Genomic DNA, 21,091 nt, shown 5'->3' with positions numbered 1-21,091 from the left:
TAAGCATGAGATTTTTGTCTTTAACACATTTATCAATTTAAATATATTCTGTAATGTTAGGAAATATTCTATAGATGTCTGCTAGAACCATTTGGTCTCTGACATTTAACTCTGATATTTTCCTGTTTGTTTTTTTTTCTTTTCTTTCTGCTGGATTTCCTGTCCATTCTTGACAGTATGATTTCAAAGTAATTTACTCTTACCAACCTGATATTATTCTGTAATTTAGTATCTACCAGTGTTTTTCTTTGTTCTGAAGTATTCCATCCAATAATCTTTGTAAGGCTTGTATAGTTGTCATAAATGCTTTGAGTCTGTTTTAATCATGGATTTTTTTCATTCCTTATCAATTATGACTGATAATTTAGCTGAGTAAAGTTATCTGCTGGAAATGTATCCCATACAAGGACTTCTTAGGTGTTTATAGAGAGTTCTGAGGTGGGTGATGATCTTGGCAACTTTCTTTTTTTAATTGATTTTATTAAGCTATACATTTTTCTCTGCTCCCCTACCTGCCTCTTCCCTCCCCCCTTCAACCCTCTCCCATGGTCCCAATGCACACCCAATTTACTCAGGAGATCTTGTCTTTTTTTTTTTTTTGCTTCCCATGTAGATTAGATCAATGTATGTCTCTCTTAGAGTCCTTATTGTTGTCTAGGTTCTCTGGGATTGTGATTTGTAGGCTGGTTTTCTTTGCTTTATGTTTAAAAACCATTTATGAGTGAGTAAATTTGATAATTGTCTTTCTGGGTCTGGGTTACCACATTCAATATTAAGTTTTCTAGCCCCATGCATTTTTCCTGCAAATTTCAAGATGCCATTATTTTTTTCTGCGGTGTAGTACTCCCCTGTGTAAATGTACCACATTTTCCTTATCTATTCTTTGGTCGAGAGGCATTTAGGTTGTTTCTAGGTTCTGGCAATGACAAACAATGCTGCTCTGAACATAGTTCAGCACATATCCTTGTGGCATGATTGAGCATCCTTTGGATATATACCCCAAAGTGGTATTACTGTGTCTTGAGGAAGGTTGTTTCCTAATTTTCTGAGAAATCGCCATATTGGTATCCAAAGAGGCTGTACCAGCTTGCACTTCCACCAGCAATGCAGGAGTGTTCCCTTTACTTCACAATCTCTCCAGTGTAAGTTGTCATGAGTGTTTTTGATTTTGGCCATTCTTACAGGTGTAAGATGGAATCTCAGAGTTGTTCTGATTTTGGGCAACTTTCTTGATTCCCACGGGTGAAGAGCTCAGAGGAGGAGCTCTGTTTTTCAGATAACGCAGGAAGTAGGAAGGAATGGGACCTAAATTGAGGTAAGACAATATGGAATCCCAAGCCACTTTATCTACTCTTACTTTTTGTAATGTTGAAATTCTTAGTTAAAACAATAAGACAAAAGAAGCAAATAAAAAACATAAATATGAAAAGAAAAGGTATACTTATCCCTACTTAAAGATAATATAATTCTATGCATGATGCACAGTAAATACTTCACCTAAAACTTGAACTGATGAACACTTTCAGCAAAATGGCAAGATACAAAATTAAGCAAATGGTATAATTCTATATATAAGACACTGTAAACTTTCCACTCAATACTGACCTGAGAAACACTTTTATCAAAATGGCATGATACCAAACTAACCCCCACATTGATAGTATTCTTACATACCTATAACAAATATGCTGAAAAAATAGGAAAACAATCTCATTCACAATTGTTGCAAAGTCCTGCCCCAATTCTGAAGTAGACCTAATCAGAGAAATGAAAGACTTGTATAGCGAAAATTTGAAAATATTCAAGAGAAAAGGAAGAAGACACTGAACGATGTAATTACTTTTCATACTCATGGATTAGGAGAATCAACACTGAAAATGACCATTGTACCAAATGCAATTCACAGAATACAATCCGAATCAAGATTCGATTATCAGGCTGGGCAGTGGTGGTGTATGCTTTTAATCCAAGCACTTGGGAGACAAATGCAGGAGGATCTCTGTGAGTTCAAGGCCAGCCTGGTCTACAGGAGCGAGTTCCAGGACAGGCTCCAAAGCTACAGAGAAGCCCTGTCTCGAAAACCAAAAAGAAAGCAAAAAAAAAAAAAAATTCTATTATCATTCTTCACAGAAGTAGAAAAAGATTTTAAAATTCATTTTAGAACCTATAAGACCTTAGATACACAAAACAACATTGAGTAGAAGAGTAATGATAAGAACTGCTATACCTAATTTTAAGGACTATTACAGAGAAGCAGTAACAAATCCAACATAGTCCTGGGACAAAGACAAATCAATGGAAAATAATAGAAGAGCCAGATAGAAAATCACACAGCTACAGACACATGGTTAGACAACACTGATAACAAAAACAAAAGAAAGAAAGGTTATTTAATAAATGATGCTGGGGAAATTGGATAGATACACATAAACAAATGAATTTTATCTCTCATCTTGCACAACAAATCAACTTCAAATCAGTCAAAGACCTCAATGTGAAACCTTAAAGTCTGAAACTGCTAGAGGAAAAAGTAGGAAAAACACTACAAATCATAAGTAGAGGTAAGGGCTTTTTGAATCGCATTCCAGTGACTCGGGAAATGAGGGGGAGGATAAAGTGAGTCCTCTTGAAGTCATAAAGCTTCTGCACAGCAAAAGAGCCATTCTTGAAGGGAAGACACAGCCTTCAGCATGAAAGAAAAGTTTTGCCAATAATGTATCTGAGCATTAATATACAGAATGTACAAATAATTTAAAAATCTAAAGAACAAGAAAACAACTATTCAAAAAAAGCTAGAAATGGAAGAGAGGGTTCTGGAAGAAGGAATTCAAATGGTCAATTAATTTTTTTAATGTTCATTATCTTTAGCAATCCGAATTAAAGTTACTCTAAAATTTCCTCTAACCATAGTCAGAATAGTTATTATCAAAAACAAAACAAAACAAATGACAACAAATTTTGGTGACTGTGTAAGGAAAGAGAAACTCTAAATCACTGTCAGTAGGTATATAAACTGATATAGTCATTGTATAAATTAGTGTGGATTTTTTTTCAGGAAAACTAACAGTAAATTACATATAATACAGCTAGATGATTCTTGCTAATATACTCAAAGGACTCTACATCTTAACAGAAAGATTTCTGCATACCCATTTTAACAACTGTTCTATTCATAATAGGAAAAATTAAATCAGTCTAAATGTCCCTCAACTCTTTAGTAGACAGCATATATATATATGTATATATATACATAAATTTTATTTATCCGAAAGAAAAATGAATTATAGATTCTGAAAACAAATGAACAGAACTAGAAAATATTATATGAAGACTGATAACTCAAGCTGAGAAGATAAACACCACACTTTCTTTTTCATATGGAACCCAGGTTCTACATTTTATACATTGTTATTTATATGGGAGTGAGAGGAGAAAAAAAGTCTTGCAAAAGGAGAGTGAAGAGGGTAATAGAATACATCCTCAGTTAAGAGCATAGCCATAATGTCTATGAAGTAATATACTTAAACACAGATTACTATAAATCCATGCTTAATAAATAGCAGAAAATTGTCCAAGTATATTTAAAAGTAAACATTTATTTCAAGAATTTCTTTCTGAAGGATTATTTACCTATCATGTGATGAGAAGTATAACTTTAATTTCCAATTTCTACATCCCCTATTAAAGCAAATAACATAAAACTAATAAAATGAGGGCTATTTTTCTCATCAAAATACCACATTTTTACAAGAAAGATACAATTCCTTTCCATTTGGAATATACTTACAAGGAAGTTAACATGCTCTCTGGGCATTTAAAGCTATAACTTTAAATATTCTTATCAAGTATCCATTTGCAAACATTTAATGAACATCATTTAATCAAACATAGCTGGTTTGCCAAGTTATGTGGAGTATTTACAAGTCAATAAGATGAGATTCTTGCTTGTAAGAAAGATAACAGAGTAGGAAATATAAATGCATTCAGTTACTACAGTACAACAAAGTTAAATACTAGTACTTGGGAACATATAGGAGACAACAATTAATTATGTCTAGATGGTGATGTCAAGTGTATTTAGAGTAAAACCGACAAAATGAAGACAGCCAGTGTTGTCTATGTTGAAAATTAATTCATAGCAAGAATAAAAATACTTGTATATGAATGCAGGTAGAAAGAATTCAAATATGAACCTACATGAGTGACGACATATATCAGACTCTACATATGTGATTATGCAACTATCTTCATAGAGAGAATCTTAATATTTGCCGAGGAGGGTGACCACATAGAGACAGGCTCTGCATCTACATCCATGCAAGTGAGAACATACAGAAAAATCTTGACCTGAGCCAAGACCAGTGAGCACAGACGGATTTTGCATGTATAGTCAAGTGAGTGACCACTTAGAAATAGATGTTGTGAACCTGCCCAGTTGTCTTTCCATTACTGTCTTAATGTTTTATGTTTATTTATCATGTATGTTCATGTATTCCATATTATATATGTGGAGGTCAGAAGATTGCTGGCAGAAGTTCTCGCTTTCTACCATGTGGGTTCCAGGAACTAAACTCAGGTCATCAGGCTTTGGGGCAATTAGTTTTATTCACTGAACCACATCACTTTGCCTGCCTTCACTTTTAATACTTACCTATAATGTAACTTCAATTTTGTGAACTAGCTTTGTCCTGTCCTGCTCTCTCTCTTCCTCCAACCTCCCTTTCTTTCTATTCTTTCCTCCCACTCTCTTTTCTTTTTTCTCCCCTTCTCTTCTTTTTTCTCCTTGTTTTTCTTCTCTTCCTCTTTTTTCATAAAGATTTGTTTATTTTTAATTTTGTGTATGAGTATCTTGTTCACATGTAGGCTTATCTTCCATGTATGTGCAGTGCCCAAGGATGCCAGAAGAGGAAGTCAGAATCCCCTGAAACTGGGATTAGAAACAGTTATCAGCCACCCTGTCGATGCAAGGAACCAAATATGGATTGTCTAGATGAACAGTCAGTGCTTAACGACTGTTAGGCCAATTTTCCAGCAACCTCAATCTCTTTCTTTTTTGTTTGATTTCTTGCTTTTCTTTAGGGCTATCTTTGAGGCCAAGGGCATCTTTATTCCCTGGCCTCTCAAGTCCTGGCATTGTTTTAGGTCATCTGCATTTCTCTTCCTTTCTGTTTTGATTGTATCTTCAGGCAGTGTTTCTTGATGTGCTACCATTCTTTGGTCATTTCTATTTACATTTTTCCCTTCTACTCTTTTTCTTTGTCTGTTGCTGAGTTTCTGTGGTACTGCAGTCCCTCCATCTGAGAGCTCAGATAACCTGATACCAGCATTTCTGTCTGAGTTTGTGTGTCTACCTGCTTGTCTTTATTATTCTACTAGCTCAGTCAAGTCCATTCATGGAGTGAGGCTGGGCATGGCAGAAAAACAACTCTGATGAACAGATACTAGGAAGAGAAAAGCATTTGGGGGAGGAAAGCATTTGATGTGAATAAAGTATGATTAAGAAAGTCATTGATAAAAGAGAGCGTATGGCAATCCTACACAAAGTGTGGCCCAGGGACTGTTCTTAGCTTGCAGTCATTTTCCTATTAATTGGCTATGTACCTTTTGAAAGTCTATAATAAATGCTAATCTCTGGGCTGAATATGTTCTCTCCAAGAGCCAAAACCCTTCTGTCAAAAAAAAAAAAAAAAAAAACCCTAACGTCAGACTTGAGGAGCTCTCTTTTGAGTTGTTTTTGAGGGTTGTCCAGAGGCTTCCAAAATGTTACAGGCTATTACTATTGCACTTGGTCATCTCCTATCTGTGGAAGATAATTCTCTATTTCTGAATACCCCATGAACTTCAGGCCCAGAGAGCTTTGAGTTGCAACTAACCCGAATGCCTAAGAGAGGTCTGAGGACTGGCTTCCATTGTACCAGAAGGTGAGATGGAAGCTTCTAAAACAGGGAAGCAGCCAATAGTTGTATCCAGCTATGATATCTATTAATTATTAAAAAAAACAGAATGGCATGTTAACTCTATGGGTACAGTAGTGTCATGCATATCTCGGCACTAACCAACAGCTTTCTAAGTGGACAAAAAACCCTCTCAACAAGAGGAAAATTGTGCCTGCTACTGGAAATATAGCAAACTAACCAGAGCTAGTGAAGTCATGGATCTTGAAGGAAAACCAATAATCACCACTCTACTAAACCAAAATAATTCCTAATTGCATTCTAAATGTTTGTCCTTATTCCCTCAGAAAAGTGTAGTTACCACTCCTCATCAAGGGAACTTCTCTTTGCAACAGCTGGAAACCATTATGGAAAACCACAACCAATCAAAAAACAGACTTATGGAGAGCATTCCTAACTGACATATCTGTAAAACACTCTTGAACCCAAGTCTCAGAGAACATTAGAGAAAAGTGGCAGAAATACTGTGGAAAAATTAGAAAAAAAAACCCAGAATTTTCTGTGAAGATTGTGTTTCCTCGTAATGTCGGAAACTACTCCCATATTGTCAGCTACATTACCACTCAAAGTTGAGCTAAATAAGGTTAGCAACAATAGACTTTCTAATGTAGATGGAGGAAAGCCCCAAAAGCTTCAAGCCTACACAAAGAACTACAGACAACCAAAGAGTGTTGAGAACAGGAGAGATACTCACTGCCAGGGAAGAACATGTCAGTTGATTATCCAATAGCACATAATTAGCCCTGAAGAAATATATCCGAATACACATATATTCATATATATGTTTTATATATTGAATTATGGATATGAATGTTATAAATATAACATATAGACTGAGCAGTTATTTAGGAATATATGTAGAAACATATATGTATATAACAATTAATGCAAAAAAGAGGCCATAAATTTGAAAGAAAGAGAGGCTGAGTCTAGGAAAGTTTGAAGGGAGGAAAAGGAAGGGGGAAATGATGTAATTATAATTTCAAAATAGTTTTAAAAATTAAAAAAAGAAATAAAATGCCCAATAAACACTTTTAAAGTATTCAACATCCTTAGCTATCAGAGAAATGAGAATTAAAATGATTTTAAGTTTCTGTCTCATCAGACAGACAGAATGGCCATCATCAGCAATAACAATAAGTGATCATGTGGATGTGGTGGAAAGGGAGAACTTATCCACTGTTGTTGGGAGTGTGGTGGAAACTACTGTAGCCACTTTGAAAATCTGGCTGATGATTTCTCAAAAATAAATAAAGTCAGGGGCTCACAGAGACTGAAGCGACAATCACAGTACCTGCATGGGTTTGTGCTAGGTCCTCTGTATATATGTGTAGCTTGGTGATCTTGTGGGACTCCTAGAAGCGGAAGTGGGAGATGTCTCTGACTTTTGCCTGTTCATAAGACCCTTTCCTACTACTGGGTTGCCTCATCCAGCCTTGATATGAGGGTATGTGCCTAGTATAATTGCATCTTGACATGCCATGTTCAGTTAATATCCCTGGGAGGCCTGCTCTTTTCTGAAGAGAAATGGAGAAGAAGTGACTCTAGGGGAGAGGGGAGGTGGAGGAGGGAAACTGGGAGGAAGGATGGAGGTGAAACTGTGGTCAGGATGTATTGTATGAGAGAAGAATAAAAACTAAAAACAAAAACTCTAAAATTAGATTTACCATATGATTCAGCTATATCACTACTGGGTATATACTGAAATACTCTGTACCTTACTACCAGGATACTTATACAACTATCTTCACTGCTATTTTAATTATAATAATTTATTTTTAATTATTAATTAGGAAATGTATATGGAATCAAGCTAGGTGTCCATCAACTGATGAATGGGTAAAAAATAACACAATATATATATATATATATATACACACACAATAGAATTTCTCCACTACAAAGAAAAATAAAACAAAACTTGCAGGTGAATGGGGAAGACTGGACTGCATTCTACTGCGTGAAATCATTCAGTCTCAGAAAGAGAAATACCACAGATCCTCATATGTGGATCCCAGCTTAGTAAAATATAGGGAAAATGAAAGTAAAGGAGAATATTGGAGGCAAAAATATTCTAAGAAAAAAGTGGCATGGAGAAATTGAGAAAATGGGATGGGGGAAGGATCAAGCAACATAAAATGTATATGGAAAAACTATATGGAAACTATGATCCTGCATAAAAATGAAAAATGTAATAAGAGGCTACAGCCTGAACACATAAGTTCTAAAAAAATGTTAGGGTGAAGCTGAGGGTTAAAGACTTAAGTGGGAATAGGGGTAGAGATGGGGAAAAAGAGGGAGTGGAGGGAAGGTCAGCCAAATCTACATATGTATGAAGCCTTATAAAACCCCAACAATTTGAAAGCTAATTAAAAACATTATTTTGTAAAAGAATATAAACAGAGTTACCCTTCATGAGTGGACAATGCTGCTGCCAGAAAACATGGATTATTAAATGAAGACCTTAAGACCCAGCATAGTTTCCTTTCCTATGAATTATTGGTCTTGGAGAACCAGTGCCCCCCCAAACAACACAGACTATTGTCATCGATCTTGGCTGCCCACCATAACTAGATGTGAAGACCCTGCTGCTGAAGAAACCACACACTGTGGTTGTAGAACATAGGAAAAGCAGTCTCTGACCAGGACATTTTCTCTCTATGGGCTAGCTTTCACAGTTCCAGGAGGTGTTATCAGGTTGCTGGAGGAGAAAAGGCATGAATCACTTTAACCCAGGCCTGAACTCTGCATCTTACAAAACTGACATGTAAAACAAAATGTGCTTAGTTATGCATGACTATTATATGAGCAAACAACCTGGAAATTTGAGATCATTTCCATAGGAGGAAAGTCATGCCAGCATAAACCTAGTCAGCAGTTCATGTTTGGGGAGGTCACTGTCCCTATGGGAAAACTCTATTGTCATTTTGCTACGTGGTCATATTATCAAACTACTATCATCTAAATATTTCTGTTTATACCTATATATTAATATTGCTTCAATTTGATCAGAGAATATTCTTTTTCTTCTGCTGGTGGGAATGCAAGCTGGTACAACCCCTTCAGATATGAGTATGGTGATTTCTCAGAAAATTAGGAAACAACCTTCCTCAAGATCCAATAATACCACTTTGGGGTATATATCCAAAGGATGCTCAATCATGCCACAAGGACATGTGCTCAACTATGTTCAGAGCAGCATTGTTTGTTATAGCCAGAACCTGGAAATAACCTAAATGCCCCTCCACCAAAGAATAGATAAGGAAAATGTGGTATATTTACACAGGGGAGTACTATACAGCAGAAAAAAATGACATCTTGAATTTTGCAGGAAAATGGATGAAGATAGAAAACATCATTTTGAGTGAGGTAACCCGGACCCAAAAATACAATTATCACATGTACTCACTCATAGTTGGTTGTTAAAGCAAAGAAAACCAGCCTACAAACCACAATCCCAGAGAACTTAGAAAACAATGAGGACACTAAGAGAAACTTATATAGATCTAATCTACATGGGAAGTAGAAAAACACAGGATCTCCTGAGTAAATTGGGAGCATGGGGACCCTGGGGGAGGATTGAAGTGGGGAGGGGAGAGGCAGGTAGGGGAGCAGAGAAAAATGTAGAGCTCAATAAAAATCAATAAAAAATTACCACAAATCATGCAGATATTAAAATCAACAGGATATCATGAAAAAACATATTTAGCACTTAATTCAGCATTCCTGGGTAAATACATATTTTATTTATTGACACTCTGTTCATAAAAGCAAGGAAATAAATTCAACGTAGATTTCTATCAACACATGAATGGACAAAAAAAACATGATATGTACATAATGAAATTTTACTCAGACATAAAAAAATAAAGTCTGCAGAAAAATAAGTAGAACTGGAAAATATTATTATTAATGAGGTAATTCAGGCTCTGAAAGCAAAATACTACATGTTCCCCCTATGAGTATTCGTCAATTTTGATTTTTTAAAATATGCATTGGAGAGAGTGAGGGTAGAGAAACTGCACGAGCTAATGAAAATAAAAAGACTTAAAAGAATAGTTTTCTTTTCTCAGTAAGTGTGAAAATAAATTATATCTGTAGTTAAAGTAAGATTGGTTAAATATTATTGTCGTAATGTTGAACAACGAGGAGAAAAATAGGGGAAAATAACTGCATGTATTAATTTTAGAGTTAAAAAGAAATCTTCATCTTTACTTCTTGCTATGCTTACAGCTGTGGTTGGTCCATGTTAAATATGTCAAGTGAAATAGCGTGTGCTATTAAGAAATACCAGGCCGGGCGATGGTGGCGCACGCCTTTAATCCCAGCACTCGGGAGGCAGAGGCAGGCGGATCTCTGTGAGTTCGAGACCAGCCTGGTCTACAGAGCTAGTTCCAGGACAGGCTCCAAAGCCACAGAGAAACCCTGTCTTGAAAAACCAAAAAAAAAAAAAAAAAAAAAAAAAAAAAAGAAATACCAAGTTTCTGCACTTGTTTACCCTGGCTAATTTAGAGCACCACATTGTATACTACTTCTCTCATTTAGGCCTTGAAAGTAGGCGGTGATTGATCAATGAATGTCCCGAAGAGGAAGTCACTGGCTAATTACAAAGTGGATTCAGTATAGCCCTGGAAGCTTTTGTCCTAATTGTGACAAAGTCAGGAAGGACTAGCAATAACAATGTAAACATTAAGTCAGTCCCTCAGCGAAGTTTTACTACCAAAAAGAAATTTGATATTATTTTAAAAGTATTTTGTAACAATAGTACACAATTTTTACTATAATAGAGGTTTATTAAGAAAATCTGAGAGAAATAAAAACAGAAATAACTTTTTAAAGTGTCAAAAATGAAAATAACCTTAATGATGATATGACATAAAATAACACATTTTAAATATTTATAAAACTCTACATTAAAAATAATGAAGACAAAAACACTATTGTTTTCATATACAAACATTATTTGTCTGTACCTTTTGTATTTAGAATTTCTCCATATTAGCAAAACAAAAATTTACGTTAAAAAATCAGGCCTATGGCACAGTATAATTATCATTTGTACTATGTAATACTTTCAGAATTTTAAAGATTAGAAATGGGAGAACTAAAGTATATTTAATGAAGGAACGAATTACCTAGCTGTACAATCTGGATCAAGCATACTTAATCCCTTTAGTCCCCATTCTTTAGCACCGGCACAGGAAGATTAAATTAGATAAATCTTTGGTCCCAGTCAGCTGCATGATTCTGAACTCAAAATTTTAAATCAGATCTTTCCAGAAAGGAAATTTTATGTTTGAAATCTTTAGTGGTTCAAAGGATAATGGCCACCATAAGCACATATATTTTAATATTTGGTCTCTAGTTGGTAAAACAGGTTAGCAGATGTGGCCTTTTGGGAAGAAGTGTGCCACTGGGATAGGCTTTGAGCTTGTGGCTGTGTTTCAAGATGTATGCTCTCAGCTACTGCTCCAGTGCTATGTTTTCCTGCTTGCTGCCCTGCGCTCTTACTCCCTAGAATTATAAGGCCAAATTCCGTGCTTTCTTTTAAAAGTTGCCTTGGTCTTGGTGCTTTATCATATCAATAGAAAAGTAACTAAGGAAGAACTTCAGTCAATAAGAAAGGCTATGCAGACTTTAAACAATATACTGCAGTAAGAGCTTTCACTCAACTTGGACTTCTAATTATTCATTGACAATAAAATAGATATTTTTGTGATAAAAGTTAATAATTGTACAATTAAATCATACTTACACATGTTGAGTTGTCGAATAAAGCTGGCTATTTTGTTATGCTTGAAGTATTTTGGTAGTATTTCATTAGAAAAGTTTTCTTCATTCATAATCTCAAAGCTCTGACCATCCTTGTAATAAAGGAAAACCAAAACATAGTCATTTATAGAAAAAAATAAGGTTTCACTCAAGCAATAATTCAAAATAATGTCACTTGATTCCCCAACTTGTGAAAATTTAAAGTCCAAATTAAATAATTCTTCACACTGGAAGTATAGCTCATTAGTTGAGTATGTTCATATCACGCACAAGACTCTGGTTTCAATCCTTTATCATGGAGGAAAATATATCATAAAGATACAGAATATTAGCAAAAGACATACCATGAGGCCAGGCGGTGGTGGCACACACCTTTAATCCAGGCACTTGGAAGGCAGAGGCGCGTGGATCTCTGTGAGTTCAAGGCCAACCTGGTCTACAAGAGCTAGTTCCAGGATAGGCCCCAAAGCTACAGAGAAACTCTGTCTCAACAAACCAAAAGAAAGAAAGAAGTACTATCAAGCAAAATGCAATGGATTGATCATGAAAGCATGTGTCCTCAAATCTCACAAATTAAACATAAACAGGCAAAATCAGATATGGTTTAGCATATCTGTAATCCCAGCATTTGGAAAGCAAAAGCAAGAAGACTGAGGGTTTAATTTCAGTCTAGATTATACAAGGAAACTTTCTCTCCACAGACTTGGAGACTCTCCACAGACAGTAATTCAAAGAATTAGTCCAGCTGCACGTGGTGGCCCATGCCTTTAATCTCAGAAATTGAGAGGCAGAGGCAGGTGCATCTCTGTGATCTCGAGGCCAGCCCAATCTACAAATTGAGTTTAGGACAGCCAGGACTATTACACAGAGAAATCCTGTTTGTAAAAACCAAAAAGGAAAAAAATAAAATAATTAGCTAATTGTAATGTTTAGTGTTAGTTGTCAACTTGACAAAATCCAGGAACTTTGGATGACTGTCCAGGCAGCCAGCTGTTTCTGTCATCTCTCACATTGTTTGGAAGTCACTTGCTTGCACTTTCTGCTTACTCAGTTAATAATATCTCCTTCTTGGGTCTCTGGGGGAGTTGAAGACTAGATAGATATAGTTTTCCTTGTTTATCTGATGCAGAAAGCAGGTTACGACAGAAAATAAAATAAGTACATGACTTTGGACTCACCAAGATAGCATACATTTGGAGTATTTTCTCTGAATTTGTCAATGCAAATAGACTAGACATTGTTGATGCACTTCTTTGCTGTATTTATTGTATATAGTCATTGTACTTACTGTTCATAGTTTTTCTTATATTAGTTACAGCCTTCTTTTTATTTTAGAAACAAATGGGAAATGTAGTGATATCCCATTTGTATTTTAGTAGATAAAGCTTTACTGAGAATCAGAAAAAAAACAGCTGAACTGTCTTACAGACCAGATAGTGGTGACACACACCTTTAATCCCAATGTCCACACTAGTTTGCCACAGAGACTGGACGATAGTAGTGCATCCCTTCAATCCCAGTACTAGAGAGGAATATAAAACAGGAGGAGACAGCTCTTGCACACAGTCGCAATCTGAGATTCTTGGAAGCAGGATTTCCAGGTAAGATTCACTGGCTGGTTGTTTTCTCTTTCTGACTTTCAGGTTGAACCCCAATTTCTGTCTCTGAGTTTTTATTAGACATGCTACATTAATCATAATGATATATTTCAAATGAAAAAGGCAAAATTTCAAAAGGCATAATAAATGACAGAGATATGTGATAATGATAATTATATAGATCAACGACAGACACCTAAATTCAACCCCTAGCATCAGTGCTCCTCGCAAATGATATTTAAACATACAAAACAATATTATTGCATAAACTGAAGAAAACAGTTATCAGCGGATAGCATTATAACTACTTGCTTTCTATAAAGTAGACTGCAACAAAAAGTATTTTAAAGTAGACAAAGGTGATAATATTGTTTTTGATAATATTCTTATATGCTGCTCATTCTCTTAAATTAGAAATTTAAACTTAAATGAAATTAGAAGAATGAACTAGCTTTAATGTCAGGGTTTTTAAAACTTGATTCCCTACTTCACCTAAGAATAAGAAAATAGGCCCTGCTCATCTATTATTTACCCATAGGATTCCACAGATATTTTAGTTCTTTAGAGGTTACATGGCTCCTTATAATCCCTCCAAACTACCAAGATTGTGTGTGTGTGGTGTATATGTATGTTCAAAGGTGCATGTTCCTGTATACACATTCATGTTCTTCTGGAACCCAGGGGAGGACATTAAGTGACTTACTTGATTTCTCTATCTACTCCTTTGACTCAAGGTTTCTTAATGAACCTGGTACTAGACAGGCTGCCAGAAATCTCCGGTGATTCTCCTGTCTTCAACAAATACAGAGACACACACAGGCACACACACACAGACACACACACACAGAGACACACACACAGAGACACACACACACAGACACACACACACACACACACACACACACACACACACACACACACACACACACACACACCAGACACATATTTCACATGAATTTTGGGATCTGAACTTAGGTCCTCTGCTTGTGTAGCAAGTACTTTTACCCACTGAATCATTTCTCTGGCCCTGGAGCCCAGGATTTTAATTCATTCTATTCTAGTAATTAGTGGAGTCCCCGAGTCACTATAATGAAAGGTATGTGCATTTTAGAAGGATGGGGTTATCTTTAGTTGCTTTTGCTTCTCAAAACTATTCATAAACTAACTTATTGTAAAACCAGAACCCATACCACCTTAGCTTTTCAAAGAACGGACTGGTCTTCAGAGATTAATAAAGAATGTCAGAAAATATCTTCAAAATATCATATTATTCTATTTTTTGATCAACCCTCTGAGGAGATACAAAAAAATAACCCAATTAAAAGGAGTCAAAAAGTTTAAAATGTCATAGAGAAGAATATTAACTATAAACTGGATGAAAGGTTTCTTAATAATTAGAGGCTTGATAATGATACATAATGAAATGAAAGAAAATGTAGTGATGTATGTCTCAAGTTAACCACATTGTTTATTTGGCTCCATCTTTGGATTTTTTTTAAATTTATTTATTTATTAAGGATTTCTGCCTCTTCCCCGCCACCGCCTCCCTTTTTCCTCCCCCAATCAAGTCCCCCTCCCTCATCTGCTGGAAGAGCAATCAGGGTTCCCTGACCTGTGGGAAGTCCAAGGACCGCCCACCTCTATCCAGGTCTAGTAAGGTGAGCATCTAAACTGCCTAGGCTCCCACAAAGCCAGTACGTGCACTTCTTGAATTTTGCATACAAATGGATGGAAATAGAAAACACTATCCTGAGTGAGGTAAGCCAGACCCAAAAGGAGGAACATGGGATGCACTCACTCATATTTGGTTTCTAGCCATAAATAAAGGACATTGAGCTTATAATTCATGTTTCCAGAGAAGCTAAATAAGAAGGTGAATCCAAAGACAAACACATAGGCATCCTTCTGAATATTAACCATCTTTAGATTTTTGAGAATAAAATAGTGAGTACTGAAAATAACATACATATTAGAAAGATCACGGTGACATTGAACAGGAGTGGGGAAGGGACCAGCAAGAGGAGGCTTGGGAAATGGGGTAGGGCAATAAGAGAGGGGGTAAATAAGAATAAATTATAATGACACGTGGATGAAATATCATAATTAGACCCATTGCTTTGTATGATAACTTAAAAATAATTCAAATAGGAAACAGGTAATTGGCTTGGAGTATTATCACACACGTAATTTAGCATTCAGGAGGAGAATTGGGGGAGGATCACAAGTTTAAGAGCAATGTCTCTGTACAGTAAGATCCTACTGAACAAAAACAGGGGTGTCTGGAGATTAGCTCAGTGGCAGGGGTTTGACCAGCAGCACAAGGCCCTAAGTTTGATTCCTAGCATTGGAAAAATTAGAAAATAATTATTTGCATTGTGTTATCAGAACTAAAATCAAAAGAGAAAACATTCATACTAATTTCTTTTCTACAGAAGAGGAGAAAATAGAATCTAATCAGGAGGCTGATAACACCATACTAAATATCATCTACAGAATAGATGGGCACTGTGGTTTTCTAAAAATGATAAAAGTGCAACTTGGCAGACAAACCTACTAATCTTTAAGTCTGATACTACAAAAAGGACTTTGGGCTCATTATCATCTTGCCCAGTAATTTAATAACTAGCTGAGGTAGTGATATTTTATTTGTATTAAATAAGGCTTGCCTGAAGTTCAGAAAGTAAAACAACCACACTGATCAGCCTTATAGTCCAGGCAGTGGTGACACACACCTTTAATCCTAGTAGCCACACTAGTTTGCCACAGAAACAGGGCCATAGTGGTGCATGCCTTTAATCTCAGCACTAGAGAGGAATATAAGACAGGAGGAGACAAGATTCACACAGTCTCATTCTGAGATTCCTGGAGGCAGGATCACCATTTCAGATTGAGGTAGAGGCAAGAGCCAGTGGCTGGCTGTTTTGCTTTTCTAATCTTCAGGTTGAACCCCAATTTCTGTCCCTAGGCTTTTATTCATTGTGCTACAAGATTAGACTTATAACTTATACATGATGGATAGAATTGATCTTTTCAGATAAGAAAAAATGAACTGCAAGTACAATAGCTAATTTCACTGAGTGAACACACATCTGGAGACACTGCTTTCTTTACTGGGGAATTTTCTCACGAATATGTGAGCTATAACAATGTTAGAATTAAAGGTAATAACATAGCAATATGGACTACTGAATCAAAAAAATGAGATACACACATATATGAATATATATATGTATTTAGTAGTCTATAGTGCTATTTTATTAGCACAATGTAAACTATTAATACATATTTATATATCAGTACATTCTATATATGTCAACATATATCAAGAAATATTAGTTTATGTGTGGATGTGGGTATGGGTGTTTCTTTTCAGTGACTGTGATAAAGCACTATGACCAAGATAACTTACAAAAGGGAGAATTTATTAGGGCCTAAGAGAGACCATCAGGGCAGGGAGGCATAGAAGCTGGAGCAGGATGCAAAGAGATAACACCCTCAACCATAAGCATGGTTCACAGAGAATGTGAGAGAATTGGAAGTGGGTAAGATTATAAAACCTCCAAGCCTGTCTCTAATGACATACTTCCTCCAGGAATGCTGAGTCTCCTAAACTGTTGCCAACAGTGACACCACCTGAAAACCAAATGTTCAAATACTCCAGCCTATGGGGGGGTCTCTCATTCAAACAATCACATATGTCAAATACTCCAGCCTATGGGGGGGTCTCTCATTCAAACAATCACATATGTTGAGTATACAGGAAAGGCTAATACTTCCACAAAAGGCATTCTCACACAGCACAGTTAATAAGAATTGCTCCAGCACTGAAATGGGTTTGCTGTTAGAAAAGATATCTTCTGAATGTTCTCATAGGACACTGTGCAAGCAACTGAGATTTGGAACTGAATCCAAGTGTTAGTGAAACAGGGTGACTTGCATTTAAACATGATTCCACATTGGGCACTGACTGAACGAACATAGATTGATAATTTACACAAGATAAAAATGTTCTTAAATTGTGGTGGTAAATGTACCACTTTAAAAACATGTTTGAAAAACTTTGAATTACATTCTTTGAGTGAAATGAACAACACGTCTTAGTAAAACTGTTATTTAAAAACTGATTCTAACTCAGTGTTGCTAGGATGTAGGAGAAGTCTCATTTTTTTCTGTTTCATACTTCTATATCCATTATCAAAAATAATATTTGGAGCTAGAAACCAGCTCAGCAGTTAAGAGCAGGTACTGTTTCTTGAAGAGAATCCAAGTATGTTTCTCAGCATCCACATCAGGCAGTTATGACCACCTGCAATTCCTGTTTCAGGGGACTGAAACCTTCTTCTGGCCTCCATGGGAACTCAACTCATATTCACATGGTACACAGACATACACAGACATACAGGCACACACACACACAGATCACATACATATAATTCAAAAAATAAAGTACAATAGATTAAAAAATATCACTGCTCAAGCGTCCACTATCCTAATTGAAGAATTACAGTATATATATATATATATATATATATATATATATATATATATATATATATATAAAATCTTCAAAATCCATAAATGTTTTTCTGGTCCAATGTGCAATGGCCTGATAAAATCACTGTCACAAACAAGTTTTATATATTTTCAATATTCAAAAAAGAGTTTCCGTTCTATACATAAACAAGCAAATATTCTGGTTTGTACCATTGCGTGTAAGAGTACATTTTTGCTTAATTAAAGAGCATGATACACAAAATACTGTGACATTTTTTAATGACATTATTTTGCTGTACTAACCTCTAACCTCTGATAATTACCATATTTTAACTTCTTTGCTTTTCTGTTTGAGAGCGTTAGTGGTTTTGACTTCTGTTTTTCATTTGCTTTTTCCTTATAAAACTTTGGTGAAGGAGATTTCACTTTACCAAGTCAGAACGGTTAAGATCAAGAAAATCACTGACAACAAATGCTGATTAGAATGTGTGTGTGGGGGGGGTCACACATCATTCACTACTGATGGGATTGAAAACTGCTGCAGTCACTCTCAAATCAGTGGAGAGAATCTTCAAACTCTTTTAAAAGAAAAAGTTACCTTACAACCCAGTTATACCGCTGTTCCACATCTGCCAAAGGCCTAGACATCTCACTACTCCAGCAGACACTTGCTCAGCCACCTTCATGGCTCACTACTCACAATAACTAGGAAAAGGAAATAACTAAAATGTCCTTCACTTGAGGGATGAATGGCAGAAATGGGGAGCAAATATTCATTATTCAGCTACAAAGAAAAATGGATTCATGAAATTTTCAGGTTAATATGTGGAATTAAAAGAGTACACTAAGTGAGGTAATCCAGACCCAGACAGATAAATGCTGAATGTTTTTTATTTGTGGTGCTTAGTTCTTAACTTCAAGTATATGTGAGTATATCACTTCTGGTAACCACAAATACTAAGAAAGTAAAAAAGGACCTGTGGGCGTGGGTGGGGTAGACAGCGTGGAGCTCGAGGGAAAGGAATAGTAGGATATGGGTGCTATGAAAGGAAAAACGGGGGGAAGCAGTGAATCTTGATTCTGGAGAGGAAAATTAAGGACAGCACAAGAGATGGTGGGAGGACAAAAAGAAACACTAAATATGTCTGAAAAGGCCATGAGGAACTAAACTATTTTGTGATTACTTAAAATTAGATAATGCGTATAAGTGTATTATGTTGTATATATATATATATATATATATATATATATATATATATATACAAATAGTTTAATTGAAATTATGTCACTTGGAATGATAGTCTTCCCCCAAAGCCAGAGACTATCTAGCAATACTCTAGCACCAGGCATGGGAAACCCGCTTTCAAAGTTGTCGTTAGGAGAAATCCAAGTGGCTCTCAAAAGAATATAGTTATTGCTGTTGCTTTTGATTGCCTCGCAGAGGTTGAAGATACACCCCTACTGCTGACAACCACAGACATTTAGGACACAAGACTCAGAATATTTGAGCTGAATCGAACCTGAAAACCTCCTTCTTTTAGTCTGACTTCCATAATACAAGAAAGTACTATGTAATTTGCCAAGGGAAGGAAGCAGTCCATAGTCCTACCCAGATATAAAGACTCTAATCACAGCAATGAGAAGCATATATTCCATGGAAACAGCACCTGTGAGCTTTGAATGATTTCTTAATCATGAAAATCCCGCAGTAAGGCTCAGTGCGATACAAAGATTGATTCTAAACTCTTGGAATAAATTAAACAATTTAATTAATTAATAAGATATTATCACTATTTTTGTGGTTTTTGGTGATGCGCCCAGAGCCTTTCATATAAGTACCACCGACCTGCATCCCAGCTCTAATTTCTTTAAATATAAAATATTTACTTCAGTATTTCTTTTGTTTTAAATTTATATTTCTTTTGTTTTAAATATATATTTATGAAGAAGTTATAAATTAAAGATGATACACACTATTTTCTCAAATGAATTATGAGTAAGAGCTGTTTATGAAATAAGAGTGTCTATGAATTGACCACTATTTGAAGTGAGCTGTGGTACTTGGGAATTTATTATACCACTTTATATTTGTGTTGGAAATTTTATTAATAAAAAAGTTTTACCTTGGCTGAGTGTGGTAGTACATTCCTGTATTACCAGTACTGAGCAGGACTGAGGCAAGATAATCATGAACCAAGACCAACCTGGGCTATAGAGTGAGACCTTCTTTTAAAAACAAATGGACACGATGCTTTAGAGAACTAGTCACAATCTGCTTTTAACAGATTCTACCAGATTTTATTCCTAGCCAGAGTGATTAGAAGCTAAATGTAAATCAAAATCTCAGTGAAAAGGGTGCATTTATAATTCACCCAGTTCACACAATGAAAGGCTAGCAAGGCCCCAGTGATAAAATAAGGCGTATCACAAATTCTCTCAGAAACGGTGACAGTAGCTAGCCCTGGAACAGCCAGTTTAGGTACGCTTGGTGGGAAAGTTGGAGTATGTGCTATGCATATTTTTATGGCAAAGCAATAAAATTCTGAGTAAATTTTTACTCATATAACAAGTGTTTAGTGATTATGAAGATGAAAAATGATAGAAAATGAGTGTAGCTTTTGCCAGGAATCACAGCACTGGCTGAAGTAAAGCTTAATCATCTTCTTATGAAACTCAGTGTCCACCAAGCGGCTGTAGGGGCTCGTGAAAACGTCCTGTGCCTCTATCCTTCACCCTGTCTAAAATTTTGCCGCACTCTGAAAAGACTCTTTCCAAAGCTACATTCTTCTATTTACACCCATGCTTCTTCCCATATAGTCTTTTACCTTGCTCCAGCGAATCACATGATCCAAGACGGCGTCGTCGACTATTACCCACAGTTTGGTGAGAAAGGTAGGAACTGTCTTGCAGAATTGTTCCATGTTTCAGGGTGTCAGTACCTCAGAGAAATGTCAGCTCTGGAAAACTACGCAGCAGCGAAAACCTGAGCTACCGTTACTGAGAGCAATTTCACTTCAGGTCGAGCAGCACGGCAAAAAGCGGAATACCCGTCGTCGGAACTTTCCTTGGGGGCGGACCTTAATTCCCAGGGGAGACGTCTCATTGGCTAGCTGTAGTACCGTGTTTTCAGCGTCTTCTGGCACGTGACTACTAAGGAACTTCCGGTAGAGGAAAACCTTTGTAGTGTGAGGAAAAATAAACCATGAGCAAAAACAGTAGGGGGCACCACCTTCGGTGTTTTCTCCACTGCTCTCGTGGCTGTACGTGCTACGT

General features: G+C 36.2%; 1 protein-coding gene across 1 annotated transcript in view; it reads right to left on the bottom strand.

The window, feature by feature from the left end:
* The window catches only part of LOC121445200 (heat shock factor protein 3-like), a 46,821-nt gene extending 26,082 nt beyond the window's left edge, over positions 1-20,739 (bottom strand). The window contains exons 1-2 of the mRNA XM_041647210.1: positions 20,644-20,739; positions 11,710-11,818 (exon numbers count right to left, since the gene is read on the bottom strand). Coding sequence (XP_041503144.1) covers positions 11,710-11,818; positions 20,644-20,739 — 205 coding nt within the window. The remainder of the gene's footprint in view (positions 1-11,709; positions 11,819-20,643) is intronic.
* Between the last annotated feature and the right edge of the window lie 352 nt (positions 20,740-21,091).

Source organism: Microtus oregoni, unplaced genomic scaffold (assembly GCF_018167655.1).
Source record: "Microtus oregoni isolate MIOR12 unplaced genomic scaffold, Mior012 000165F_ref0000029, whole genome shotgun sequence".
Taxonomy (NCBI): Eukaryota; Metazoa; Chordata; class Mammalia; order Rodentia; family Cricetidae; genus Microtus; species Microtus oregoni.
Note: the sequence above shows the minus strand (reverse complement) of the source record. Positions and strands in the feature narration are given on the sequence as shown.